Genomic DNA, 27,982 nt, shown 5'->3' on the forward strand with positions numbered 1-27,982 from the left:
GGTAAAAAATAAAATAAATCACGTTTCAGAGGCAACACAAGCTTCCGTCTTCAAGTGGCATCGTCACAGCAAAACTTGACACAGTAATTTTGCTGTGACGGTGCCACCTGAAGACGGAAGCTTGTGTTGCCTCTGAAACGTGATTTAATTTATTTAATTTTTTCCCTATGCGACTTTACCGAAAAAAAGTATAAAAGCATACAAACCTATCATGCAACCATTTGACTTAACAGATTAATTTGTTCATGCAAACAAAAACTCAATAGTTCTGCCAAACAATTCAAAGCTTTAACAGATAATTTCTGAATATTTATAGTGGAGAAATGCAATGAGCTATAAAGCGCTTTCACACATGTCCAGCTGGGGTGGATAAGAATGATAGTCCCCATGTTACCAATGGCCATCCACCTTTTCATGTTTACCAAATAAACTTTTTCAAATACAAACTAATAAATGATTTGCCACACCTGTCTGAACTGCTAAATAACATTCCACTAAATTATTATTTAAAGCTTTTGTGACTGCAGGGATTCATATTCTTTGTTCTTTTGGTAAAGTCACGTGTTTAATTGTTTTATATTATTTTTATTATTTCTCTTCTACTTTACCGAAAGAACCAAGAGTAACATTCCACTAGATGTTTGAAGTACGAATTAGGAGGTGTGTGTCCATGTTCCGTGGGCCTTAAATGTTATCAGGTATTTTAGGCGTGTACATTTTTCTCACACGTCAAGAGCGACAATTAAAACAATTTACGTGTGTTCTATGTGACCGTGGTTATTTTGCCTCGATTTACATCACGTGCCATAATCGGCATGAACATTGGCTTTATATTTGAAACGCTAAATGCAGGGAATAGCAATTTCCTGCAAAGTAAATTCATTTCCCTTGTGCCGAAATTTTTGCTTTAATAGTGGCCCATTGAGCTTGTGAACTGGACCCTGGTCTGCTCTGACCCTTCCTATGAAGTGAATGCTTAGCCTCTACTTGTCCTTGAAATAACATGGATGGATATTCTGTCCTGCATCAAACAAGGAATTTTAGACATCCTTAATATGGGGTTGGGAAAAAATCACTCCCAAAGCTCATACATTGAACATAGTGCAAAGTAATGCCACGCTTCTATCTGTAATTTCCACGCTGCAAGGAAACGTCACATGCTGGGCAAGACTAAAACTTGATTTTACCCAGTAAGACCCACAGCTCTTGAAGCGACCTGGCCACTATCAATCGCTCAAGTGGCTTAATGTAAAAATGTATAGCAGCCAAATACTTAACTTTTGTGACTGCAGGAAATTCCAAAAACACAGGCGTCAGGATTGAACCCACGGACCTGCATACCAAACAAGGTAACATCTTGCCACCGTAGGGAAGATCTTATCTAGCACTGCACACCTCCAGATTAAGGGATTTTTTTAACAAAATAAAAATTGCCCGATACCTCATACGCTGCATCGTTGACCACGAAAAATCGCAATCTGTAATTGGTGAATTTTGGAATATGGAAATTAGATTTCCATATATGTGTAGAGGAGTAGTGGAGAGTGGTGGCGTCGTGTGCGCTGTCAGGTGCGGTGACCTCACGGGACGTGGGGTCGCACGCGCTGGGCAGTGCACGCGACATCACCCCTCCGAGGGTATATAAGGGAGACCCCGTAACGTAAGCGGGGTCACTGGAGGAACGGGGATAGTGGAAGGGGTAAAGAGGGAACCAGGGATAGTGATAAGTGTTAATAAACCCTGGCGGAAGCCCCTAACTCAACCTCCGTCTCCGAGTACCTCCGTCTACGATACAACAACTGGTGTCAGAAGTTTACACCGTCGCCAACATGTATAAAGCGGGCGCACGGCGTAGGAACCCACCGGCACATGACTTGGAGGGCGCCGAAGGCGGAGAGGAGGCTCCAGCAGTGACCCCGGAGCCCGGGACCCCGGTGACGGTTCCCGTGGAGACGAGCGGGCCGGAGCGGGAGGAGTCGGCTGCGGGGAGTGCCAGCTCACCGCCGCCGCCAGAGACGGAGAGCGTCCCCGCAGCTCTGCTGCAGCAGCTCCTGCAGGCGGTGGGGCAGCTGACAGCCAGGTTGGCCGAGGTGGAGGCGCGGACGCAGCCAACCGCCCCGCACGCGGGACGGGAGCAACTGTCAACTGCCAACGTTGAAAGCGCCGCAGTTTTCCCAGCGACCGCTCCACCGGAAATGGCCGCCATGTTGGCTGCGACTCAATCCGCGGCGGCCATGTTGGCTCGGGAGCCATATGCGGCCGCTGCTACGGCTGCCATGGCGACCGCGACGCCGCGTCTCTCCACCGACGCGGCCGGGATTTCTCGGCACGCCGCTCCTGCGAGACCAGCCGCCGGCGACGACGCGGCTCTACATCAAGCTGCACCCGCCGGGGGGGCCCCAGCGACCGCTCCACCGGAAATGGCCGCCATGTTGGCTGCGACGCAATCCGCGGCGGCCATGTTGGCTCGGGAGCCATATGCGGCCGCTGCTACGGCTGCCATGGCGACCGCGACGCCGCGTCTCTCCACCGACGCGGCCGGGATTTCTCGGCACGCCGCTCCTGCGAGACCAGCCGCCGGCGACGACGCGGCTCTACATCAAGCGGCGCCCGCCGGGGGGGCCCAGGGTAAGTACGCGCGTGCCGTCCTCGCCGGGCCGCCGGGGTGGGCAGCGGCGGCTGCTGCTGCCCCGTACATCGCTGTGCCGCCGGAATGGGCCGCGGGTGCTGCCGCGGCTCAACCTGTCGCTGCGCTCACGGGGCCGGACACCGGCGATGCCGCGGCTCTGCACCTCGCCGTGCCTGCGTCCCTTCTCATGGATGACGCCGCAGCTGCGTGTTATTCTGCCGCGTCTTCGGCGTGGCCCATGGAGGCTGCAACGCCGTGGCGCCTCGCCGCGTCGCGAGAGGTTGCCGCGGCTGCGGCCGCTGTCCCGCACCTCGCTGCGCCGGCGGGGAGGGCCGCGGGGGCCACCGCGGCTCCGTGTTTTACCGCCGCGTCTACGGCGTGGCCCGGGGAGGCCGCAACGCCGTGGTGCCTCGCCGCATCGCGAGAGGTTGCCGCGGCTGCGGCCGCTGTCCCGCACCTCGCTGCGCCGGCGGGGTGGGCCGCGGGGGCCGCTGCAGGCCCGAATTACACCGCCGCGTCTTCGGCGTGGCCCGTTGAGGCTGCAACGCCGTGGTCCCTCGCCGCGTCGCGGGACGACGCCGTGGCTTCGTACGCCGCCGCTGACCGGTGGGTCGCGAAAGCGCAGGCGCCTTCACACTTTGCTGCGTCTACGGCGTGGCCCATGGGGGCCGCAACTCAGCCACAATTCGCTGCGCCTACGGCGTGGCCCATGGGGGCCGCAACTCAGCCACAATTCGCTGCGCCTACGGCGTGGCCCAAGGGGGCCGCAACTCAGCCACAATTCGCTGCGCCTACGGCGTGGCCCATGGGGGCCGCAACTCAGCCACAATTCGCTGCGCCTACGGCGTGGCCCATGGGGGCCGCAACTCAGCCACAATTCGCTGCGCCTACGGCGTGGCCCATGGGGGCCGCAACTCAGCCACAATTCGCTGCGCCTACGGCGTGGCCCATGGGGGCCGCAACTCAGCCACAATTCGCTGCGCCTACGGAGTGGCCCATGGGGGCCGCAACTCAGCCACAATTCGCTGCGCCTACGGCGTGGCCCATGGGGGCCGCAACTCAGCCACAATTCGCTGCGCCTACGGCGTGGCCCATGGGGGCCGCAACTCAGCCACAATTCGCTGCGCCTACGGAGTGGCCCATGGGGGCCGCAACTCAGCCACAATTCGCTGCGCCTACGGCGTGGCCCATGGGGGCCGCAACTCAGCCACAATTCGCTGCGCCTACGACGTGGCCCATGGGGGCCGCAACTCAGCCACAATTCGCTGCGCCTACGGCGTGGCCCATGGGGGCCGCAACTCAGCCACAATTCGCTGCGCCTACGGCGTGGCCCATGGGGGCCGCAGCACCACCGCACCTTTCCGCGTCTTCGGCGTGGCCCGCGGGAGCCGCAATGCTGCCACCGCCGCAACACGTCGCGTCCGCTGGGTGGCCCGCAGGTGCCGCTTGGCTTCCACACCTCGCGGCGCCGCGCGGCCAATGGCAGCGCAGGTTACCCGACGTTGCGCCGTTTGTCGCGCAAGGGGGCGACTGGTCGGCCTTCCAGGACCGGTTCGACGCGGCATACATGTCGGTCGGCTGGTCCATGGAGGAGGCCTTGCCGGCGCTTCCGACCTGCTTGGACGAAAGGGCTCTGCAGGCCTTCAAGTCCATCCATCCGGCCAATCGGGCTACACTCCCGGCGGCCTATATCCAAATGGCCAACGTTTTTGAGCCGCCGTCCACCGCGCAGCTAAAGTTTTCATTGCGGCGGCGGGAGGAGGGGGAACTGCCGCTGGCCTTCCGCTGCTCGCTCCTGGCCCTGGCGCAGGCTGCATACCCTGACCTGTACGGCAGGGCACTTGATTCTATGGCCTTGGGGAAGCTGCTTGACCTGGCAAGGGAGCTAGGAATTGCTCTGTCGATCAACAATGATCGGCAGATCACATCCTTGGCGGTCGCAGAAAACATTCAGGCGCACCTCTCCCTCCGCCAACGGCCTCAGATGGCGGCGTGTGCGGGGATCCTGGCGCCGGACGGGGGGGACACCCTCGCGGCCCTGGCGATGCCCGATCGTCGAGGAAGGGGGACGGGTGATCGCCGTCCGGAGCAGCGGGGGCGGCCGGGACCTTCCCGTCCACAGGAGGCGGACACGGTGGCCTGCTTCCGCTGTGGTCAGCGGGGCCACATTGAGCGGGGCTGCCGGAATGCCCCGGGGGCCTTTGGAAAAGGGACTCCACCTTCTCCCAGACCCTCCTTGGCATCGGGTTCGGGGCCCCAGGCGAGTCGCGACGCATCATCTGCGCGGCCGCTCCCTTCACCTCATGCATCTAGCGGGGCTAGGGCCCATCGTCATGGGGTTGTCCTCGAAGGGTCGGGTGCACCATCGTCATCACCCCCTCAATGGCCCAGACAGACCCGCCACTGGGATGCGCTTGCGCATAGGATGGTGGCGGCAGCTGCCGGCTCCTCAGCGGTGGCAGGATATGTGCAAGGGGTGCACGTTCGCCTCCTGGTGGATACGGGGGCGTCGGCCACCATTATTTCTGAGGCCATTTTTGGGCTGCTACCCCGCAGCGTGGGTCCATTAAGGCCGGTTCGCGGGGCTTGTGTCGCCGCGAACGGCGGCAGTTTGGGCATCCTGGGCCACGTTGTAGCGTCGGTTCGGGTTGACGAGATTGAGTTGGCCGGGCCGATTTTGGTCTCCAGGACCTTGGCAGTGCCATGCCTCTTGGGGACCGACTTTTTGTCTAGGATGCCCATCCGAATTCTCGTTGACCAGGGCTGTGTGGAAATGCCGTCAGGGAGGCGGCTGCAATTCCTACAATCACCTACCGTCCTGTCTCCCTTGGTCGCCGGTGTACGGGCCTTGAATAAAGTGCCGGTGACCGTACCACCGGCGTCACAAATCCTGATACCCCTTAGGTTGCGCAAACCGCTCGAAATGGGCTCCACGGAGACGGGTATCCTCCTGTCCCCGTCAAGCTACTTTTCAAGGACGAAGGGGTTGGTGGGCGCCTTGACAGCCGTGTCGGGGGGCCAGGACCTTTTTTTGCAGGTCCTCAATTCGGGACCCTTGCCGGTCATAGTCCCGGCCGGCGCCGTCCTGGCACACGCAACCCCGGCTCCTCCACCCGAGAGCGCTGCCCCGGATGGAGGGGTCGTGGCGGGCGTGATGCGCACGGGGGACCCCGACGCATCATGGATCGCCACGTTGTGCGACGAGAATGCCTCGTTGTCCTTCGGGGAACGTCGGCAACTCCGCGACCTCATCGAACGGTTCACCGATGTGTTCAGCCAAAGTAAGTTTGATCTGGGTCGCACTACTCTTTTGGACCACCACATAGACACGGGCGACGCGGCCCCCATTCGACTTAATTCCCACCGCTTTAGCCCAGCGGAAAAAGATCATGTCCGCTCGGCTGTCGAGGAAATGTTGGCGGCGGACATCATCTCCCCATCTACTAGCCCTTGGGGTGCCCCCATTGTGCTAGTCAAGAAACGGGACGGGAGTCTCCGGTTCTGCGTCGATTTTCGTAGATTGAACAAGATCTCGGTGGCTGATGCATATCCATTGCCTCGCATGGATGATTCCTTGGACGCCCTCTCGGGCGCGCGGTTCTTTTCGACTTTAGATTTGCTCTCCGGCTTCTGGCAATTGCCACTGGATGAGGCCTCTAGACCCAAAACAGCGTTCCGCACGCCCCAGGGGTTGTTCGAGTTCAATCGGCTTCCTATGGGTCTCCATTCGGCCCCGGCCACCTTCCAGCGTCTCATGGAGATGGTCTTGGCGGGGCTGCAGTGGGAGTCTTGTCTAATCTACTTGGATGACGTTATTGTTTTTGGCCGTACGTTTGGCGAGCACTTGCAACGCCTTGAGGCGGTGTTCGTCAAAGTGCGTGCTGCTGGCTTGAAATTCAAACCCCAGAAATGCCACTTGCTACAACCATCGGTGAGGTATTTGGGACACATTGTTAGCACGTCAGGTGTCGCCACGGACCCGGATAAAACGGCTTGTGTCCGGACGTGGCCGACTCCCACATCTGTCGCGGAGGTGCGTAGCTTCGTTGGATTCGCATCGTACTATCGCCGGTTTGTCCGCGATTTTGCGACAATTGCGAAGCCACTGCACGCCCTTTCCGCCAAAGGACAAAGGTTTCACTGGGGCGCGGAGGAGGAGGCGGCTTTTGCGGCGCTTCGCACGGCCTTGGCGGATGCGCCGCCCTTGGGGTACCCGGATTTTACGAAACCCTTCCTGCTCGATACCGATGCCAGCGACACGGGAATTGGGGCTGTCCTGGCCCAGGTGGTCGACGGGGTTGAGAGGGTGGTAGCCTATGGCAGTCGCGTTCTGTCCTCGACGGAACAGCGATATTGTGTGACCCGGAGGGAGCTTTTGGCCATAGTTTATTTTGTTCAGTTGTATAGACCATATTTGTACGGTAGGCTGTTTACGGTCCGAACCGACCACGCGGCCCTGCAATATTCGCTGAAGATTAGTCAGCCCTCGGGTCAGCTGTCTCGCTGGCTCGAAGTGCTCCAGGATTACCCTTTTGATGTAATCCATAGGAAGGGGACACAGCATGGAAATGCGGACGGTTTATCCCGATTGCCGGCAGGCGGCGGGTGTGCTTGCGCCCTGGGCTCTAGCCGTTGCAAGGCCCCAGGGGACGCCGCGGCCCAGTTGGTCGCGTCGGCCGAGGCGGACACCCCTCCAGGTGCGGCGTCGACCGCAGATTTCGGCCTTGGACTTCCCCGGGAGGTATGGTCCGGCTTGCAGATGGAGGATTCCTCTCTGCTGAAGCTACGGCGCCGTGTCGGACATAACGCCCGGAGCTTAGCTTCGTCGGCTGCCCCGGCGATCGCCGTGCATGACGGACTACTCATGCGTTGGGATGCCCAATTGGAACGCTATTGTGTGGTTGTGCCCACTAGCCTGCGTGGTAAATTAACCCGAGCCATTCACGAGAAGCTTATGCACCTTGGCTACCACAAGACCTTATTGACCCTTAAGCGGGACTATTACTGGCCGGGTGTTGAGGGTGACGTAGCACTGATTTTGAAGGGTTGCCACGACTGCGCGCGGAGGAAGGCCCCAGTTGTCCAGGACCGGGCCCCGCTGCAGTCCATCCGGGTTTCTCGCGTTAATGAGCTCGTGGCGCTCGACATTTTGGGGCCATTCCCTGCATCCCAACGGGGCCACAAATACCTCTTGGTGGGCGTTGAGTACCTCACACGTTGGCCCATGGCATGGCCTTTGGTCGATCAGTTGGCCTCTTCTATCACCGAGGCCTTCGTCCAGGGATACGTGTTTGACAAGGGCGCGCCGGAACAATTGTTGACTGACCAGGGGCGGAATTTCTCGTCTAGGTTGCTCAAGGAGGTGTGTGACCTCCTTGGCACCAAGAAAATCCGCACCTCGCCCTACCACCCCCAGTCAGATGGGATGGTAGAGCGCTTGAACCGCACCCTTACGTCCATGCTGTGCCACCAGGTGAACACGTCCCAGTCAGACTGGGACCTGTTCGTCCCGGGGGTCTTGGCGGCGTATCGGTTGGCCCCTCATGCCTCCACGGGATTTTCGCCTTTTTATTTAATGTACGGTAGGGAACCGGAGCCCCCGGTGCACGTCCAGATGGACGTTGGCTCCTCCAAGAAGGGGTCGTCGGTGCCGACCCCTTTGAAGGTCGCACTTGACCGGCTGCGCGAGGCGCGACAGGCCGCTGCCGAGAATTCCGCAAGCCGGCAGGCGGCTAATGAGCGGCTGCCAAAACACCAGGCAGCTGGCCTCCCGTGGGTAGCGGGTCAAAAAGCGTGGCTGCATTGTCCCCAGGTCCCCGTTGGCACATCGGCCAAATTGCATCGCCCTTGGCAGGGACCCGTGGAGGTTGTGGAGGTCCGCCGGCCGCAATGCGTCCGGATTCGATTCGGTCGCAGGCAGTGGATAGTGCACCCGTCCCGGCTCAAACGTTATGTTCCATCTACCCTGGGGGATCCACCCCCAATTCCGGAGCGGCCGGCTGATGATGTATCCGGCGTGCCTGACCGGCCGGGTCTCGTTGACGGAGGTGACGTCCGACCTGTGTGTGTGCCCCCAGGCCCCTCCCGAGTGAGGCCGACAGAGACCCCCCAGGCACCGGAGGCCACGGCGGTGGGCCTGTTGCCCGCTGACGGCCCACCTGCACGGGTGGCGGACACCGCACGAGGGAGCGGGCCAGCAGCGCATACCCGCTCGAGGGGGGTGCGGCTCCGGTGACGGCCCTGATGGCCGTTCAGCGGGCCTAGCCCCTGGCGCCCGTTCGGCGCTATCCGGCGGATGAGGCCTTCGGGCTCTATTTGTTTTGTTTTTTTGTTGTTACTGTTCTGCTTGAAGGGCCGTGCTGCCCTAAGGTTGATTGCAGCCGGGTCGGCTGTTTTTTTTTACGGGGGGGGGTGATGTAGAGGAGTAGTGGAGAGTGGTGGCGTCGTGTGCGCTGTCAGGTGCGGTGACCTCACGGGACGTGGGGTCGCACGCGCTGGGCAGTGCACGCGACATCACCCCTCCGAGGGTATATAAGGGAGACCCCGTAACGTAAGCGGGGTCACTGGAGGAACGGGGATAGTGGAAGGGGTAAAGAGGGAACCAGGGATAGTGATAAGTGTTAATAAACCCTGGCGGAAGCCCCTAACTCAACCTCCGTCTCCGAGTACCTCCGTCTACGATACAACATATGTATGACTTATCTCCTTGGGTTATCCAGGAAAGCCTTAAGGTGCCCTGACTTGAAGAAAGTGCGACTACGTTTTGTTAATAAAATAGATGTAGGAGCATCCCATCTCTGAAACTGCCATAGAATGTCAGGGACACATTGAATGGTTATGTATGTAAAGATTTACAGAGGTTGAATTTCAATTAAATAAAAAAATCACCTTTGTGGTGCATGTTAAAAAAACTTGTGGCGAAACAGTTTTCATTTGACCAACCACAACCAACGGTTGTTCACACCCTGATTCGGGAAAAACATCGATTCTTACACAATGAAATGCATGTATCACGAGCGATAAGAATCAACCACTGGCAAATGACAAAAAGTTCAACCCAAATTAGACTTGATTCTTGCACACAATTCAATGCATTAATCGCGAGCATTAAGAATCGACGGGTCATTGTTTTGATATGAACGTTACAGTAGAAATGTATGAGGAAATTCAAACGGTCAATTTAGCAATTTATCAATCTTACTTTTCGATGCGGCGTGCAGGGCAAAGCCAATTGCACTGCACTGCACCGCTGACACTTATCCTTGCAGCGCTTACACTTATCCTGCAGCCTGCACCGACCAGTGTGATGACATATAATTAAATAACTCCCCACAAACCACGTGGCATGGGAAGGCCCTCGCTCAGTAGTCGATAGATAAAAGGGCAGTGCACGTACATTTGTACAATTTACTTTTGATAACAAGTAAAGCAAGACTAGATATTCATCCTCTCGCGATACTACCCAGTGCAATTCATTCCTCCCCTGAATTAAATTCCAGTACCTGAGGAAATGTACAACTTAAGTGTCAATGACCACACATTGCATCATTTCTTCACAGCCCACCATAATTACCGCTACTCCCTTCACCAAACTCGCTTTATTGAATACAGAACAAGATTCAGCAGACTATTATCTCGAGGCAACACTTTTTTCATAAATGAATTTGTGAGACCAAAATTATTGTTTTAGAATTATTTAAAACTGGTGGGTCATTACACAATGGCCAAATGTAGAACCTCGTGCTGATCACATATCACCACCTCAAATGGAAGCGCCAAGTGAAATATTTGGACTGGTCTGCGGACTAACGCTGGGTTTTCACGACTCCTTGGGAAGGATTTGCGGCTCGGTTTGTGAACCGGGCTAGCGGCCTCAACAGGCCGCAAATACCAAGCTTCCACGGACCGCCAACTCAAGACTCGACTTGAGTTGATGAATACAAAAAAAGTGGCGTCTCCGTGACTTTCCGAGTTACTTGAGTTGTTGGGCAGGTCCTTCCCAGAAGTACTTGAAAATAAAAGGTCACGGGACCATGGTTGCTGAAATAATGAAACGTTCCTGCCTCCTGCAAAGCACAACAGTTGTTGTTTTTGTTGTTGATGTAGGCCAGCTCAATGAAGTGAAATTGGCCTGAAGATAATTCGGACTCCGACCTGAAATTGAAGCCAAATCTGAAGTTGAAACGTGGTACTGGGAAAGCTTGCCGCACACGTTTTCTCTCGGTCATGATGTCATGTGGCCTACAGGGAAACGGGAGGAGTGGTCATGGTGTTGCTTGCTTAGTTCAACTTCAAGGCTGCGTAAAAAAACACAGACGAAAATTACAAAAAAAATAAGACGAGCTTAGCGTAGCATCATCTCAACGAAACATTTTTACGATTATTTCCCTTTGATCTCGGAGGGTATGTAGGGGGTGGTGCCGAGTGCACGACGTCATAGGGCTCAGATTGGAGACCAGTCAGACCCGGGTCAAGCCGCCAATCCTGAAATGCCGCTGGGCCATTCCTGGGCCACTGAGAAGCCACTTACCAAATGGCCGAGAAGACAGAACTCGCTGTGGTACCCAGCAAGTGTGCATGCAATCAATCATTGGGCATTTGAAAATGAAAAAAATCACAAATTAAGCAACTGATGATATTTACTAAGCTGCCGTTTGCAAGTCTACGTTAAGTAATGAAATTAAAATCGCATTGTGTGAATGTGGGGTGAAATGCGACAGAATTAAATGGTTTTACTGATATTGCTTTGATCTCTTTGGTTTTTAACACCTTTGCTGGGCGGTTTAACGCGACGCGCATCCAATAAGTACCTTCTGCAGGTGTCGCAAACCGTATTTGTACCCGTAATGACAGCGAGGCCGTGAGAGATCGTGACGGCTTGGAATAGCCTTCATCCAGCAGTGCATCGATGATGGATGTCTGACGGTGACTGACAGCAAAGCCACAAGAGATTCCAATGGCTTGGGGAAGCCCTTCATCCGGCAGCGGATTGATCTTAAATGACGGCGATGATTGACAGTGAAGATTGAGAAGGTCCAATTGAGTGCATGAGCCTCACCCCTGAGTTTGACCCCGACACAATCAGCGCTTTTGCTTTGTTCCTTGCCCATAACCCTGCTGGAAACATCGTCACACTCAATGTCACACAACGATCATTCAAACAAGTCATTCATGAGCACAAGCGTTCGCATTTTATACGGCGCTCAAATGCCTTGGCATCACAAAGCACCTCGCATCTCCATCTCGACCGGTGATAGCTTTCACCTACGCGGCGCAAGGTGTACGCAGCACCGGCCTGCAATTGGGTGTCTTCTGTCAGTAAGCGGACATGGGGGGATGTTGCCACGTGGTGGTTTTTCCACATTCAGTAATTTGCAGGTATTTCTTTACTTTTTCAAATGACAAAGATAAACAATTCTATTTGTCAAATTTGAAAAATTACCAAGATGCGATTTACTGGCAAGAATGGACCACAAAACATGTTTGTGCAAAGCTTAACACTTTCAATGAAAAAGTAATAAATCTTCTTGGTTCTTTCGGTAAAGTCACGTAGAATGGAAATAATAAAATAACAAAATAAAACATAATAAAATCATTCTCACGACGTTTCGGCCACAACGCAAGCACAGCCGTCTTCAGGTGAAGACCAGGTCTGTCGGGGAGACAGCGTCTTCATTCTACGTGACTTTACCGAAAGAACCAAGAAGATGAATCCCTGCAATCACGAAAGCTTTAAATCGAAAAGTAATAAATCGTTTTTTTAATCCGTCAAAATGCACGAGTATACTGGCACACTGAGCAAAGCAACGATTTCCAAAACACAATTCGTCTCTTTGAGAGCCACTAATCAGCGTTACGTTCTGTGATGTACGCGTTGTTCTAGAGCCAGCGGGGCGGAGCGGCGGCGCCGTGGTTAGCGCCGCTGCGCTCCCAACCCGGCGATCCGAGTTCGATTCCCCCGAGCCACGGCAAGAATTCGTTGCGAGTGATCGGTGGAAACCGGTCTCAATCGGAATCAGAATATTTATTTATCCTGGAGGAAGTATGGTTGAATAACCCCCATGAATGACACTGGGGAGGGCCTTCATGCAGTCGTGGATTGAAAAAGGGGCTCTAAATTCTTTACCTGATTAGGACTCATCTTCTTGGTTCTTTCGGTAAAGTCACGTAGAGTGGAAATAATAAAATAATAAAAATAAAACATAATAAAATCATTCTCACGACGTTTCGGCCACAACGCAAGTAGCCGTCCTCAGGTGGAGAACAGGTCTGTCGAGGAGACAGAGTGGAGACAATGTCTCCTCGACAGACCTGTTCTCCTCCTGAGGACGGATACTTGCGTTGTGGCCGAAACGTCGTGAGAATTATTTTATTATGTTTTCTTTTTAGTATTTTATTATTTCCATTCTACGTGACTTTACCGAAAGAACCAAGAAGATGAATCCCTGCAGTCACGAAAGCTTTAAATCGAAATTTAACTGATTAGGACTGTCTGTGATTTTATGGAATCCACCATATGCCAGTTATTTCAACTCAAGACTTAATTTTCTCCGTCCTTAGTGCATAAAAATAAAATAACTTAAAAGAACCGATACATTCCTATCCTGTTCGCAAACAGGATATGTTGTTTCGGATGGCTACAAAGTCAGTAGAGGGCAGTGCAGCCACTGCAAGTTTTCTACCGTACCTTTATCCTCCGACATCTCAGCCTTCCCTGCCTTCGCCAACCCGTAATAACCCAAGTGTGGTGAAGTATGGTCAATCAACTACCAAGATGACACACACAGTATGGGGGGGGGGGGGGGCTTATCTAGCAATGGATTCATAAAAGGGCTGTACTTGTACATCATAATTATCTGTTCTACAACATTTTCCATCTATTGAATCGAATAAACAACACTTGGTTGAACCATCATGTGAATTTGGGAACCCGGCCACCTACATTACGAAATTCGACATTGGGTCCAAATGTATATTCATTCATAGCTGATTGTTATGATGCATTCAGGGCTGTGTGAGAATGGTGACAAGAGGCGGCTGATTTTGCGATGCAGCAAACGCCATCAAAATGCAAGGGCTGATGGCAATCATGGTCGCACACACGGTACGATTTGCAGTGGCAGATCACCCCACGCAAGCGACACGAAGCAGCAAACTGGAGTTCTCGGCAAGTCACAAAAACAGCAGCGACGTCCGATTCATTTGAGGGCCGCGCGGCAATCTCAAGAGCGCACAGCTGCGATGGGCGGTAAGGCATAGAGATAATTTGTTCGAACAAATGCACTGGACAGAGATTGAAAAGGCGTTCACTTCGGGTTGCCGTGATATCGTTCTTTGGCTATACGATATTACGTTTTCAGGATGTGAAAATTATCACGACATCAGTTTTGCAAAACGGTGGCGTTGTATTTTGCAAATTTTATCGTCCTGCTTTTGTGCTTTGATGTACGCCAAAGTACCATTTCACGACAACCCTTAGTCGTCACCTGAAGCAGCAAGTTCAACATTCTAGTGGAAACGATCGCCGTGTATATGACCAATACAAGTGAAGAAGGCGACAATGCAAATATTAAAAAAAAATGTATCACTTCAGAACTTTTTCTTCAGAAAGATAAGTACAATCATCATGGAGTCGCTGAGAATTTGGTTGGGCTGAATTAATTCTAGAAATTACCACCATTTGTTTTTAATATCAAGAAAATCTCTTCCCATTATCTCACTTTGTATTGGCCATATAAATAGGTACCACTAACGCGACGCCACTTCACGTGATTCTGACAAGTGAAATATATACAGCACAGGCCCACTGACTAATTTAAGGTAGGGTACGTCATGGAAGCCTTTGAACAGAACGCTCGGAATGGACTTAAATCTCAGTGTCGTCAGATCTCAGAAGCCAAGCAACCTTGAGCCTGGACGGTGCTTCGATGTGTCACCACCTTTGCATAAAAACAACAAAATGTTGTGGGCTGCTGCAGGGCTACATGGCGACGCAAAATCCAGTTGTTCAACTATTATTCTCCGTTTACGTTCTCTCCACCTTCGCCAGTCCCACACCGACCAGCATGGTGAAGTGTGGTCAAACAACCCGCAATACAACCCGTGCAGCGTCAGGCGGGACATGGGGGTGGTGGGGGGAGAGGCCCTCATCCAGCAGTGGATCGACAAAAAGGCGGCCGGCCGTTTCACGCGGGTTACGCGTTCGGAACAGACGGCCGGGCGAGGGCTCTCGCTCGTACCCAAATCGTACCAAACGACGCGTACGGGGGCGCACGCCGTAGTAACACGCCATTGTAACACGCCTCTAACACTGTTGTAACACGCACAAGCCGTGCGGGCCTCCCCGTGCCGTTCTGTCACGTGGCGATTTTTGTTTTTTTTTGCGATGGTGGTTGGCGGCCGGCTCTCAGTTGAGGTGCAGCACCTGACGCATGAACTCGTAGGTGGTGAAGGCGACGGCTTGCGAGGGCACGCAGCGCACGTAGTTGAGCGAGAGGCCGCGGTAGAGGCCGCGCCGCACGCCGTACTGCTTGTACACGTTGGTCAGAGTCTGCCACATGGAGCTACGGAGGGCGGCGGTGGGGAGGGAGGGGGGCGGTAGGGAGGGATGGGGGCAGAGACCGGGGGATGGAGTGGGAGGTGACTTCAGGTCAGTAGCTACGGTAAAAACCCAGCAAGATGGAATTATACTTTCCCATTCCGGTGACGTACGTGTACATCAACAAAACTCAAATAGAATCACTTTTATCGGTACCGATTCTCCCACAAGGCCATGCAGGAGGGCATGTGGCAAAGTTTGGCGCCTGCTGTCAGAGTTGCGATCGGGTGACTACGGTTCTCTGCAGCGAGTGCAATGTCTTTGAAAGCGACGGCGGTACGCCTCTCTAAATCAAATTAACGCCGTGCCGCTTGCTCATTCCGAGATTTATAGGTGAACGGGACACCCCACCCTGCGACTTGCAGACGTCTCGCAACGTGAAAGGGTTAGAACAGGGGTAGCCCTGCTCCGGAAAGCTGCAAAGTCAGTATAGCCACCATTCTAATAAAAATGTTAACACAAACAACGGCAGCCCCCTTGCACTCTACCGTACGTGGCGCGCGAATTTCCGTGTCGGGCGCACTGAGATACAAAAAAACCATCGATCGACTCGTGCAGCGGGCTCACACGATGGGTTGTGCGCGTTCGTTAGCGTGACCGCCGTTACACTCGCGACGCGATTCAGGAAGGGAGGAAGGCGCCGCTCACCCAAAGTTCTCCGAGTTGGGCAGGATGCCCGCGAGCTGCATTCGCCTGCGTGCCACGTCCAGCGGGTACCTGCCAACGACCGCCGCACAACCGTCGTCACAAAAGGGAGCGCGGATCGCCGCACCCCAAACACGCAGCTCACGGCGATGCCTCCTGGCTCCGGTTCGAGGAGGCTACCAGACCCTGCCCCGGGTTTTTCAGTCTCAGGCGGTGACAGCATGCGGGTGGGTTCTTTCTCTATGCGAGTCTGGGTCTGTCTATACGTTTACATGTCTCTATGTGAGTCTAGGTGTCTCTATAAGCTTATGTATCTATGTTGAACTTTGTGAGGCTGTGTCGCTATGCGAGTCTACGGGTCTCTTTACGTTTACACGTCTCTATGCGAGTCTACGTGTCTCTCTATAAGTTTACGTATCTATGTTGAACTTTGTGAGGCTAAGTTTCTATGCGAGTCTACGGGTCTCTTTACATTTACATTTCTCTATGTGAGTCTACATGTCTCTTTATTAAGTTCATGTATGTTGAGCTTCTTTCACACTGGATGTAGGTGCAGCGGAAGCACAACCAACAAAGTTTACACGTCTCGACGAGCGTCTACGAGTCTCTACGCGAGCCGGTGGGTCTCCACACGGGACAAGACCCAGGCAAGCTCCCTGGCTGTAACGAATCCTCCGCGACGCGACGCTCGCGACGGCCGCTCGGCTCACGAGATGGTCTGTGCGATGGCGCCCGCCGTGCCGCCGAAGAGCAGGTTGATGGGCGTGCGCAGGACAAGCACGTCGGGGTTGTCGGCCGACGGGCGTCCGAGCAGCGCGGGCGCCCGGGTGAGCCCCACGCTCTTCAGCGTGCTGAACGTGAAGAACGAGAAGCCTGCACACGGGGAGGAAGGCGGGCGCGAGGTCGAGTGGGTCGACGTGCGGTTAGGGGGAAGGCGTTTACAAGGCTGAACGATAAACTGAAACTATTTTTTATTCTAGCAGGTAAAGCCCACTGACGTATTATATAGCTGTTCTTCAGAAGCGACCTGGCCACAAATGATAGCTCAACAAAGTGGCTTATCACTTGGAAATTGATAGCAGCCAAATACTCAAATGTGGAGGGGAAAACCGGAGGACCCGGGGAAAAATCCACGTGACCACGGGAACAGAGAACACGCAAACTCCAAATGTACAGGCGTCAGGGTCGGGATTGAACCCCGGCCTCCTGTATACCAGGCGAGGTAGTTAACAGCTCGCCGGCACATCTCACCGACGCTTTCCACCCCTCTGCCGGATCCCGCAGCTGCCACACAGGAGACACGCTGCAGCCTCCCGGGTCTGCCCCCGACAGCCTCCCACCGTCTGCTCTTGGTCTTCCCCCCTTGGTAGCTGAACCTTGGTTGCGTTGTCCCAAAATAATGCGAAAAACGGGCGTGCCTGTCGACCGAGTTGTAAAGAGACCCACGCAGTGACGGAAGCAAGCGAGTATGGTGCTTAAAATCAGAAAAAACACGGCGCGATTGCCAGGCCGAAAATGTTCCGCTCCCAGCCCCGCAACCTAGGACCCGATGAGTTTGGCTAAGGTGGTAGCGCAGTGATCGTTGATGGACCGCGCGAAATACATGATGAGCTATTGTGGTGTATTGAGTATAATATTAAAAACAAAGCAGACATAAAAAAAATAGCCAGGTAAAAAATAACAGAAACAATACTGAGTTCCATCACTCTATCGGCCACCTGGACAAATGCATTCTAGCAGCTTTTTTTAAAGTAGTAAAACGGTGGATTTGTTTAAATTAAATACATACGATTACATCTTTGCATGTATGTATGCTTGCAGAGATGGACTGATTTACATACTTTCACCAACCCGATCTTACCAGCGTGGTTAAAGTATGGTCAAAAAGCCCCTCCGACCCGCACGGCATGAGGAGGCCCTCATCCAACAGCGGGTTAACAAAACGTCTGTACACGTACGCCTCCTGGTTACACCAGCCCACAGGGCATTATTGTGTCCGTCGTGCAGGGAGGGGCTGGGTGGGGAGGGAGGGGCTGGATGGGGAGGGGTGGGGTAGGGAGGGGCTGGGTGGGGCTGGGTGGGGAGGGGCTGGGTGGGGAGGGTGGGGCTGGGTGGGGGGTGGGGCTGGGTGGGGAGGGGCTGGGTGGGGGGTGCGAGGGGTGGGGCTGGGTGGGGAGGGGCTGGTCACCCCGTGGTGCCCTTATAAAACTCAACGTTTAACCTACTCACGCCGGCTTGTGCCCGCCCTCACAGTCGGGCATATTTGCGGAATACACCACGCCGCCGTTGACCCTGGCCATTGACCGAGCAACCCAACGTTCCTACCAGCTCCCTCCGCAGGAATGTGTTGTATGCACGCTGCACGTGTGTGTGTTATTGGGGTCACCACGGCGCCTGTGCCAGGCCAGGTGCACTTTGAGACCACGTGAAGTGTCGGAAAGCTCACTGACAGGAAGTCACGGGACAGATCCAGGTGCCATGGGTTGACTGAGAGGACTAGCAGATGCACCAGCTGTGCCCCCGACTGTGCCAACTTGCTGCATTTTATCTGCCCGGCTTGTTGTTGTGAGCGTCGCTCCTCTGCCCTCCATTGTTGTTGAAGGGCGACTGCCTCCAACTGACCAGTAGCGTCCTTCACGAGCCTCCTCCACTGAGTGGCGAATGGCGGGCGTTGTTGTTATTATTGGGGTGCATCCTCCTTGAAACTGCAGGCACAATCCTCTCCCGGAGGGAACTGTGTACTGCCATCTCACGGACGGGTGTGCGTGTGGGGACTCCTCACCGGCGTAAGGAGCCATGCCGATGATGGTTGGCACCAGTCCATGGTAAAACCCTCGGAAGCCACCCTCCTGCGCACAAAGACAAAGATCCCGCCCCCCCGGTAAAGCCTCAACAGACTGTGGGGAGCTGTTAACGGACTTCACGGAACCTATAAAGGTCGGCACGGGACGTGAAGGGGGGTGTGGTGAGCACCACGCTCGGTCACCTTTGTCTCCCCAGTGCTGACACGCTGCACAAGCTACTTATTCTTTGGTTCTTTCGGTAAAGTCACGTAGGTGAAAATAAAAATGAGAATTTAAAAAAAATAGTCATTTCAATGTTTTTTTCTTATTTTATTTTCACCTACGTGACTTTACCGAAAGAAGCAAAGAGTATGGATCCTTGCAGTCACGAAAACTTCAAATCTAGAATAAGCTACTTATTTAAGGCCGAGTTGGCGTAGGCATGGCCCATGAGCAGTTTGGATTATCGCAACCGATGTTAGCAGTGGCTGGACAAACTCACACAGGGTTGGAGGGGGGGGGGCGGCGGCCTTCGTCCAACAGTGGATTGATCACGCACCTTCTTATAGATGAGGCTGAACGCGTGTAGAATACCCCGGTAGCCGTGATCTCCCTTCACCTGGTACGCGAGCCGGGCCCTGACCATGTCGAGTGGGTACGTGAAGATTACCGCTGTGATGCCTGGTGCACACACACAGACAGATACGTAGAGTCGTACACACAGACTCACAATAACGCCCGCCATTCGCCACTAAGTGGCGGTGACGTCACCGCTCGCACGCACGTAGAGTGGGGGTGGGTGGCCAACATCACGCCCGGCCGCCTTTGTCTCCCTAGTGGCGATGTTTACGCATCGCTCCAGGTACTCATTTGAGGCTGAGTCGACCTAGGGGAGGCCCAGGACCGGTTCAGATAATCGTCACTGATGTTGGCCGTGAGCGGGAATCGAACCCGGGTCGCCAGGTTTGTAGCGCAGCGCGCTAACCGCTACACCACCGCTCCCCACACACATAGTCACACACACACACAGTCGCACGTGCAGACTCGCGTATATCAGTCAGACACAGAGACTCCACAGCCATGGCCAGACACTGAACAAGTCGTCGGGTTCGTAGCGCGGCGCGTTGACCACTACCCAACCCACACAAGCGCAGTCAGTGTAGGGAAGGTAAGTGCTGCCCATCCGGCAGCTTTCACAAACTAGTCAATTCAAACTTGTTGCAACAGAAATATATTGACGAGTATACTGATGAGGGCCTGTGGTCGACAGCAAAAATGGGGAGTGAGTAGCTCGTGCACAGCGCTACAAATCCAGAAACCCGAGTGACGATTCCCGACCAAGTCTATCATCAGTTCGAGCTTATTTTGGTTAAGCCCGGAGATAACTCAGGCGAGCAGGACGGTCTCAATCGCGAGAGTAACCCGGCTGTGAAGAGCGATAACCGAAAAGTGCTCCTGGCCACGCGACCTTCCACCAACCCGCACTGACCGGCGTGTAGGAGCTTGCGGTAAAAACGACCCCCACGACCGGAACGGCGTGGGGAGGCCTTCGTTTAGCGGAAGACCGACGAGCGGGCTGTAAATGTTGTTGCCAAGTTTACTCCGCCGTGTGCGCTGTGCAGAGGTGCGAAGCGTGCATCGCTTGTTTCCGTACGAGGGTCTTACCAGCCATGGAGCCAGCCAGCAGCCTGTGCACATGGCCCGTAATGCCCATTTGCTTGCTCAGAACCTGCCGGCGATACAAAGACAAAGGACCCCCCCATACAGCATTAACAGACTTTTTGGGCAAGTTTCAGCGAGCGAGCGCCTATGAAGGCCGGCACAGCGCACGAGGAGGTGGGTGGCCAGAACCATGCCCGGCCGCCTTCGTCTCCCCAGTGGCGATGTTTAACACATCACACTCGGCATGGCCGAGTCGGCTTAGGGGAGGCCTAAGATTGGTTCGGATTTAGAGCGATACACACACGTACGAGCACACACACAGAGACACAGCATCATCGCCAGAGAACACTGCGCAACATTATACCAGGGGCAGGCTGGAATCCACAGCCCACAGGGCCAAATAAGGCCCGCGACTTAACTTCACACGACCCATGGCCACACGAGGCCTGCCGCTGAGAAAACCGCCGACAAATAACATTCAATTCTCTCCGAAAAGTTTTCCAGATGTACCGCGTGCCGTTTTTTTTAGCGCGACGATCAAACGTGGCGCGAAACGTCGGACACCGTATCAAACACCACGCGAGCTTCGCTTCAGTGTTCGGACGATCGTGACGCATGACACGCGGCACAACGGGAGGGCACATGGGAGAGCGTTTACGTGACGCAACCGAAAAAAAACCACAAACTCGTCACGTTCATTTGTTATCGCAGGTGCGCTAATTGGGTTGTGGAGAACATTCACAATATGTTGTCCACCAAAGGTAAATTAAGAAAGTTCTAATTCGGCCCTCAAACACATTCCTGCGGAGGGAGCTGGTAGGAACGTTGGGTTGCTCGGTCAACAGCGACGTGGTGTATTCCGCAAATATGGCCGACTGTGAGGGCAGGCACAAGCCGGCGTGAGTAGGTTAAACGTTTAAGGGCACCACGGGGTGAACAGCCCCTCCCCACCCAGCCCCACCCATCCCACCCTCCACCCAGGCCCACCCTCCCCTCCCCACCCTCCCCTCTCAACCCAGCCCCACCCCTCCCATTTTTGGATGCACGACGGACGGACACAATAATCCCCTGTGGGCTGTTGTAACCAGGAGGTTCCTACCAGTATAAGGAAAGGTTTCCCCTACTCCCTCCTGCTTACTAATGATATAAAACTCATGAAGCGAAACAATTGCATTAGGCACTTAATGATGCTTTAAGTGATGCCTCTGGAGAGACTCATTATCTTAGCTCGAAGCTCTTAAGACCTAATTGATCTGTGTCCTCAGTTGAACGTCCATCGCTCGTTGGTATCAGTCTATCAGCACCCGGGTTTTCAACGCGGATGTCAATGGTGGCTACGGGGCCTGTGCTATGCAGCCAAATCCACTGTTGTACTGTGCTTCCGTGCTCCCCATCTCCACCAACCCGCACTGACCCGCGGGGTGGTAAAGTGTCGTCACACAACCCCCGATGACCCACGCGGCAAGGTCGAGGTGGCTCTGCGCGCGTGTACAACATTTCTCATGGTCTTGAGAGGGACACATGGGCTCGACAATCCACCTGTCCAGAACTTTGAGTGGTGTCCCGCCCCCCACCCACCCCCTCCCCGTAAGAGTGGCACTCAAGTTTACTCGCGCAAGCAAAGAAAAGAGGTGCCCAATCATCGCAAGGCAGAACTCTCCTCAAAGAATCCTGCAACTGTTAGACAGGGAGCTAAATGAACCGGTGGTGCAGATGGCCAGGGATATGGGGGCAGCAGCAGATAAGTAGCGACCTCCCACCGAAACGGAGGTCGACCCGCGGGTTTCAAGAAAGGTGGAAAAACTTGACTGTCGGTTTTGCCGCACACAAGTATGTATGTTGAACTTCTTTCGCAGCGTACGTATCCAACCGTGCTAATCGGAGGTGCGGGGGAAGAACAAACTAAACATAAAAAGTAGTTCTAAAAAAAAAAATCTGTTTTCAATCTCGATTGAAAAGTGCACCGCTTCAGTGGCTTCCTAATATCGGAAGGAAGAGCGCTCCAGACGGCCGCAGAAGCGCATCTGAAAACACCGCGCGATGCGGTGGCCACCGTCTTTGTTCGATAGCCATGTAATATCCAACGATAAATATAAATATCCCTGCGTGCGCGCGTGTCCTTGCGTCCGTCGTAACGAACCGCACAGTGACCGACAAGCTCTGCTGCCGGTGCCTTGCGAGGGTTGCTGCTGCCCGGAGCCAACCGGTTCAACCCTGACTGAAATTCTTCAATAACACTGTCTAAAAAAGAAAACGTATTTTTTGTTTTCCTTTTAAGGCCAAAACGTCATTGACTAGTGTGGTGAGGTTTTCTTTTTGCCAAAATCACCCGATGATACTGGATGTAATTACCAGCGAAACGTCACAATACTCAGATTGTAAACATTGTGGATTTACTCTCCAACACACCGGTGGGCTGAAGTAGTAACTAATTGGCACTTTTTGTTTACGTGACAAATCTTACCAATTGGCTGTGTCTGGTGGTGGCGGGTTAACGACACATTTATACTTACGCGATCCAACCCAAAAAACCTTTATGATGTTATCTGCGCTTTGTGCACCGCTGCCAACGCAGCAACAACAGCAGCAGCATCACCACATGATTTGTTTTACCACAAACATTCACAAACGTAACAGCACCAGATTGGACAATAAAGCCCTCGGTCGCTCACCCTCTTGTATTTTTCGAAGGCGGTGAACTGAATGGCCCCATAAGGGAAAATCCGGACCATCATGGCTCCATTACCCTTGTAGAGGCCGAGGAATCCCTCCTTCCTGGGAATCGCCATCAGTGTAGAGAACACACCTAGCACATGCACACGCACCACACCGCACACGCACCACACGCACACGCACCACACCGCACGCCATGTCAATTCGCCCGTCCGTCATCGGCGCGTGAGTCGCTTGTGTGTGCCTCATGAATGGCGAGAAGGTTCATCCTCAACTATCCGCAGGCAGATTCTCCCAGTTGCGGATCAACTCGTGCTGAGTTTGTGTGAGTCGCTGGTCAGTTACCAGAGCGGTTTCTGTACTACTGATAAATGTATCTGAGGACAACCCCATTTTGGAAAACATTTGCGAAATCCATGCATATGCATTATATTACTATCACAATCCACCATGACGACAAGTATTGATTTTGTAAAACTGTTAGCGGCACTTTAAAAAAGTTAGGGAAGCCAATTCCTCCATTAATTAATCAATAGACATTCCACTCGCACATGTAACTTAATATGGAAAACAAATATGAACCCTGAAGCTGGCTCGTCGCACGACTGCATTAATGTATGAACCTGCACTCCGGATGATGTGTGGCGTGTGTGGCATGTGTGGAGTGTGTGGCATGTGTGGCGTGTGTGGCGTGTGTGGTGTGTGTGGAGTGTATGGCGTGTATCTGTGTGGGGAGAGGTGGTGCAGTTTGTTGCACACCATGCAATGAACCCAGCAAACAGAGTTTAATTCCCAGCCACTGATACTATCAATGACAATTCAATTCTGAATCTGTCCTCAATTTCCCCTTGGTCGACTTAGCATTAAAGGAGTGCCCCATGGCGCTGTACTAACATCAACAGTGGGGAGACAAAGACGGCCACGTCAGCCACACCATCTGCATTGTGTGAGCCTGTCAGGGTGCTTGCTCATGGCACCTGTCTCTACGGTCTCTAGATAATACACGTGGTGCATCTCCAGCTCATCTCAGTCAGTTAACCCATAGCACCTGGGCCTGTCCCGTGACCTCCTGCTAGAGTGAGTCACTTCACGTAGCTTCAAAGTGCCCCTAGCCTGGCGCAAGCACCACGGGGACATCACCATTAGTGGTGACTGGTGGCTGTTGTTGTTGTCGTTGCCGCTGTGGTGCGAGTGTTCTGTGCGCGTACCGAGGTGCTTGTAGTGAGGGTTGTAGGCCTGCAGAAGAATCTTCACGCGATCCAGGGGAGCGATGGTGGTCTTGGCGCAGCAACCGGCGATGCCTATTGGGGGTCACAGTCAAAAACAGACCAACTTTGTCAATGCACGCACACCAACTCACATGCCCGCCAACCTTCCCAAGGTGCTGCTGCGTTACAGGAATGGTGTTGGCCATTTATACGCAAGTGGCCAACACATCCCAATGATGAAAAGATTAACCGTAAATTACAGGACTCCATTGGAATTACAAAGAGCAACATCGCCTCCTGAAAAAAATGGTCCTGATACTCAAGCGAGGCTTTCCTGGGTAAATAAGCAGAATAAATAATAAATGAATAAAAAACTTCGTGAAAAATAATTTACATTCCTTTGTCAATGACTGGAAAAAAGGGGTTCACCATGCCGTGTCGGACTCAAGGGTTGGTTCACGATACGTCTCCATGATGGCCCATGTGGGTCGGTGGATGAGGGGCAAAGCAACACAGGAATCTCGGGGTGCCATCGAATTCAGAGAGCAGTGTGCTATCCACGTGCCACCATGATAACATTCAACAATATTCAGCCTCACCATGTCGTTGTAACCCCACATGGCAGAAGCACACCGCACTGAAGCACGGTAATCCTGTGCCATGCCACACCGAAAACACACTGTACCACACTGAAACAACCACAAGACACCGAACTGCAGTAACACCACGCCACAACAAAAATTGTACCCCACGCCACATCGTACCCCATGCGACCACATCACGCCACATCATGCCACATCATGCCACACGACGCCACGCCAAGTCGTGCCACACAGCACCAAACCACACCACATCATGCCACACCACCCCACATCGTACCCCATGCGACCACGCCACACTGTGCCAGACAGCACCACACCACGCCACATCGTACCCCATGCGACCACGCCACACTGTGCCAGACAGCACCACGCCACGCCACACTACCCCATGCCAAAACAGCACCACGCCACACCATGCCCCACCGCCAAATCACACTGCGCCGAACCACAGTAACAACCACGCCGAGCTCCCACCTCCGGCCAGGAAGTTTCGCATCCACCGCGAGGAGTTGGTGTGCTGTGGGGCTCCGCGGTCCAGGCGGGGCGCCGGCCGCGTGGCGCCCACGCCGTCCACCGGGGCCACGGGGGTGGCATGCCGCTCGGCCATGCGGTCACCGCTTGCAGGGTCCACGGTACGACGAGAGGCGAGCGCACGGGGGGTGTGTGGGGTGGGGAATGGAGGGGGGGGGGCGCAAGTGCACGGCCACTGGGAAGAGACAAAAAGTGGAGCAAGAAAAGTCAAAGAGTTACCATCGTAATCAGCGGCGGCGACGGCACAAGACAATGACTTGTGCCGTCGCTGCTGCTGCTGCTCATGATGCTGAAATCAAGATTCTAGATTTGAAGCTTTCGTGACTGCAAGGATTCATATTCTTAGGTTTTTTCGGTAAAGTCACGTAGGTAAAAAATAAAAATTAATAAAAGTAAAATAAAAATAAAATAAAAATCACGATGTTTCGTGATTTTTATAAATTTAAATGTTTTACCTACGTGACTTTACCGAAAATAATTTCGATTTAAAGCTTTCGTGACTGCAGGGATTCATCTTCTTGGTTTTTTCGGTAAAGTCACGTAGAAGGGAAAAAAACCTAAGAATATGAAATGAAGATGTTGATGATTTAATGACGAAAATCCGTGAATGAGTATTGAGGCTGCTGATTGTGATGGACAGCAGGGGGTAGATGTTGCTGCTACTGATGATGATGGCGAGATGTTAACTACCTCGCCCGATATACAGGAGGTCGTGGATTCGATGCCAACCCCGATGCCTGTACATTTGGAATTTGAGTGTCTCTCTCCCCATGGTCGCATAGATTTTTCTCCGGGTCCTCTGCTTTTTATTTCCATATTTATAAACACGCCTTTAGAGTATTGTACAAATGTACAAATGAAAAGCTATCATCTGTTGAGCTATCATTTGTGGCCAGGTCGCTTCTGAAAAAGAGCTCCATCGCTCTCAGCGGGTCTTACCTTGGTGAAATAAACACAGCGAGTTAAATAGTTAATTCAGATGCTGCTCCTGCTAAGAAGGATAACGCTGCTAATCGCGACGGAGTTATTCATTCAGCAAAGAATAGACATTGGCTCGCTGTGATAACGATGGTGCCTCGACTGGTAATGATGATGACATTGAGATCATGTTCACGATGACTGGACAAGGATGTTGAACAGCAGTGGAGAATGAATGACGATGTTGTTGCTGCTTATGGCGATGGAAACGGCATTACCCATCAGTGGATCGATAACTGTTCGAGATGTTGCTGCCTAGGCTCAGGAATACGATGCTGGAATGCAGATGCTGTCGATGAGCAGCAAAGGATGAGATGATTCTTATTCTGATGATGATGATGGAACATTTGTGGACAGATGATGATTATACTGATGGGAGCGGTGGACAAATGTTGCTGCTGATGGTGATGATCATTCTGCTGCTGCTGTTTATGCTGCTGCTGTTTATGCTGCTGCTGATTATGCTGCTGCTGATTATGCTGCTGATTATGCTGCTGCTGATTATGCTGCTGATTATGCTCATGATTATGCTGCTGCTGATTATGCCCTGCTGATTATGCTGCTGATGATTCTGCTGCTGCTGATTATGCTGCTGCTGATTATGCTGCTGATTATGCTGATGATTATGCTCATGATTATGCTGCTGCTGATTATGCTGCTGCTGATTATGCTGCTGATGATTATGCTGCTGATGAATATGCTGCTGATGATGATGACCACGCTTACCTGATCTTTCAAAACGAGGTTGACGCTGGGTAATGATTAACTCAAATCCACCACCACCACCTTCGCCTCTTCAACAACAAAGTCGTCCCCCTCTCAAAGACCCTTCGATCAATCAGCGAGTGCCCGATACGCCGGCGTGGAACGCCACGCTGATTGTAATCAAGGCAAAAACATGATTGTTGTTCTCATATAAATAATACGATTACTATATATTCGAACGTTATCGTTTACTGTATCCGCTTAGGCCGAAGGATCGATCCCGCGTTAAGATAAAGTAGTCTGACGTCTGTATAATAATCGTAACCATCAATTACGCTTATCGCTTTACAAAAACGTTATTTAAAATAAATTAATTAACAGTCAAATTGTACACCGAGGAGCCCCGATACAACAGCCTGAGGTCATTACGTGTTAAAATATTTTTTTAAAATACGACATAAATTAGGGCCTTGCGTCAATCGGGGTTCAAGTGCGAGCTTCACGCACGCACGCCCGTTCACCCGCCCGCTCGCTCTACAATATCGCAACCAAGCGATTAAACCTGCCGATTATTATTGTTGTTGTTAGATGTCCACGTTGTTGTTGTTGTTGTCATCGTTGTTGTTGCTGCCTTCTGCTTCGAGGCTTGCGGGACCGCGAGCAGCACCACGCTGCGTGTGCGATGAAAGGTCACGGGGGAGCCGGACGTTGCATTTGGTAGACTTGATAAGACACACACCCCCCCCCTCGTGATGCGTGTGTGCACTGGGAAATACAATCGTTTTACTTTAAATCGCAATCAATCCTTGTGCTTGCTTGTGATGAATAATAATAATGCGATAGCTATTAGACGTCAATCCCTACGGTTTAACATCGTTTTATTGGACAGGGGGGTTGAGTTTTCAGGTCCATATGGCGCTACAGCCGTTTCAAACCGGGCAATTTTTATTTTTTTTGTCTTATTTTGT

General features: G+C 53.1%; 2 protein-coding genes across 8 annotated transcripts; one reads left to right on the forward strand and one right to left on the reverse strand.

The window, feature by feature from the left end:
* Window positions 1-3,905: 3,905 nt before the first annotated feature.
* LOC133354372 (uncharacterized) lies at window positions 3,906-9,281 on the forward strand. The gene is made up of 2 exons (XM_061571164.1): window positions 3,906-4,889; window positions 8,707-9,281. Exons 1-2 carry the CDS (start codon window positions 3,915-3,917, stop codon window positions 8,719-8,721), a joined length of 990 nt encoding a protein of 329 aa, XP_061427148.1. The 5' UTR covers window positions 3,906-3,914; the 3' UTR covers window positions 8,722-9,281.
* A 37-nt stretch (window positions 9,282-9,318) lies between these two features.
* Window positions 9,319-27,707, reverse strand: SLC25A16 (solute carrier family 25 member 16). 7 transcript variants are annotated; one of them, XM_061571161.1, is made up of 12 exons: window positions 27,036-27,707; window positions 25,275-25,506; window positions 24,199-24,291; window positions 22,990-23,123; window positions 20,321-20,384; window positions 19,215-19,336; window positions 18,655-18,721; window positions 16,583-16,745; window positions 15,876-15,944; window positions 15,054-15,192; window positions 11,688-11,743; window positions 9,319-10,926 (listed from the first exon to the last, which is right to left on the reverse strand). In XM_061571161.1, exons 2-11 carry the CDS (start codon window positions 25,405-25,407, stop codon window positions 11,711-11,713), a joined length of 1,017 nt encoding a protein of 338 aa, XP_061427145.1. In that variant the 5' UTR covers window positions 25,408-25,506; window positions 27,036-27,707; the 3' UTR covers window positions 9,319-10,926; window positions 11,688-11,710. The 7 variants fall into 7 exon arrangements, with proteins under 7 accessions (XP_061427145.1, XP_061427143.1, XP_061427142.1 ...); XM_061571159.1 differs by having other exon boundaries at window positions 9,319-10,870; window positions 11,688-11,746; XM_061571158.1 differs by having other exon boundaries at window positions 11,688-11,746.
* Between the last annotated feature and the right edge of the window lie 275 nt (window positions 27,708-27,982).

The sequence above is a fragment of the Lethenteron reissneri genome, chromosome 47, assembly GCF_015708825.2.
Source record: "Lethenteron reissneri isolate LAM-NWPU_2019-01 chromosome 47, ASM1570882v1, whole genome shotgun sequence".
In the NCBI taxonomy this organism is placed as follows: Eukaryota; Metazoa; Chordata; class Hyperoartia; order Petromyzontiformes; family Petromyzontidae; genus Lethenteron; species Lethenteron reissneri.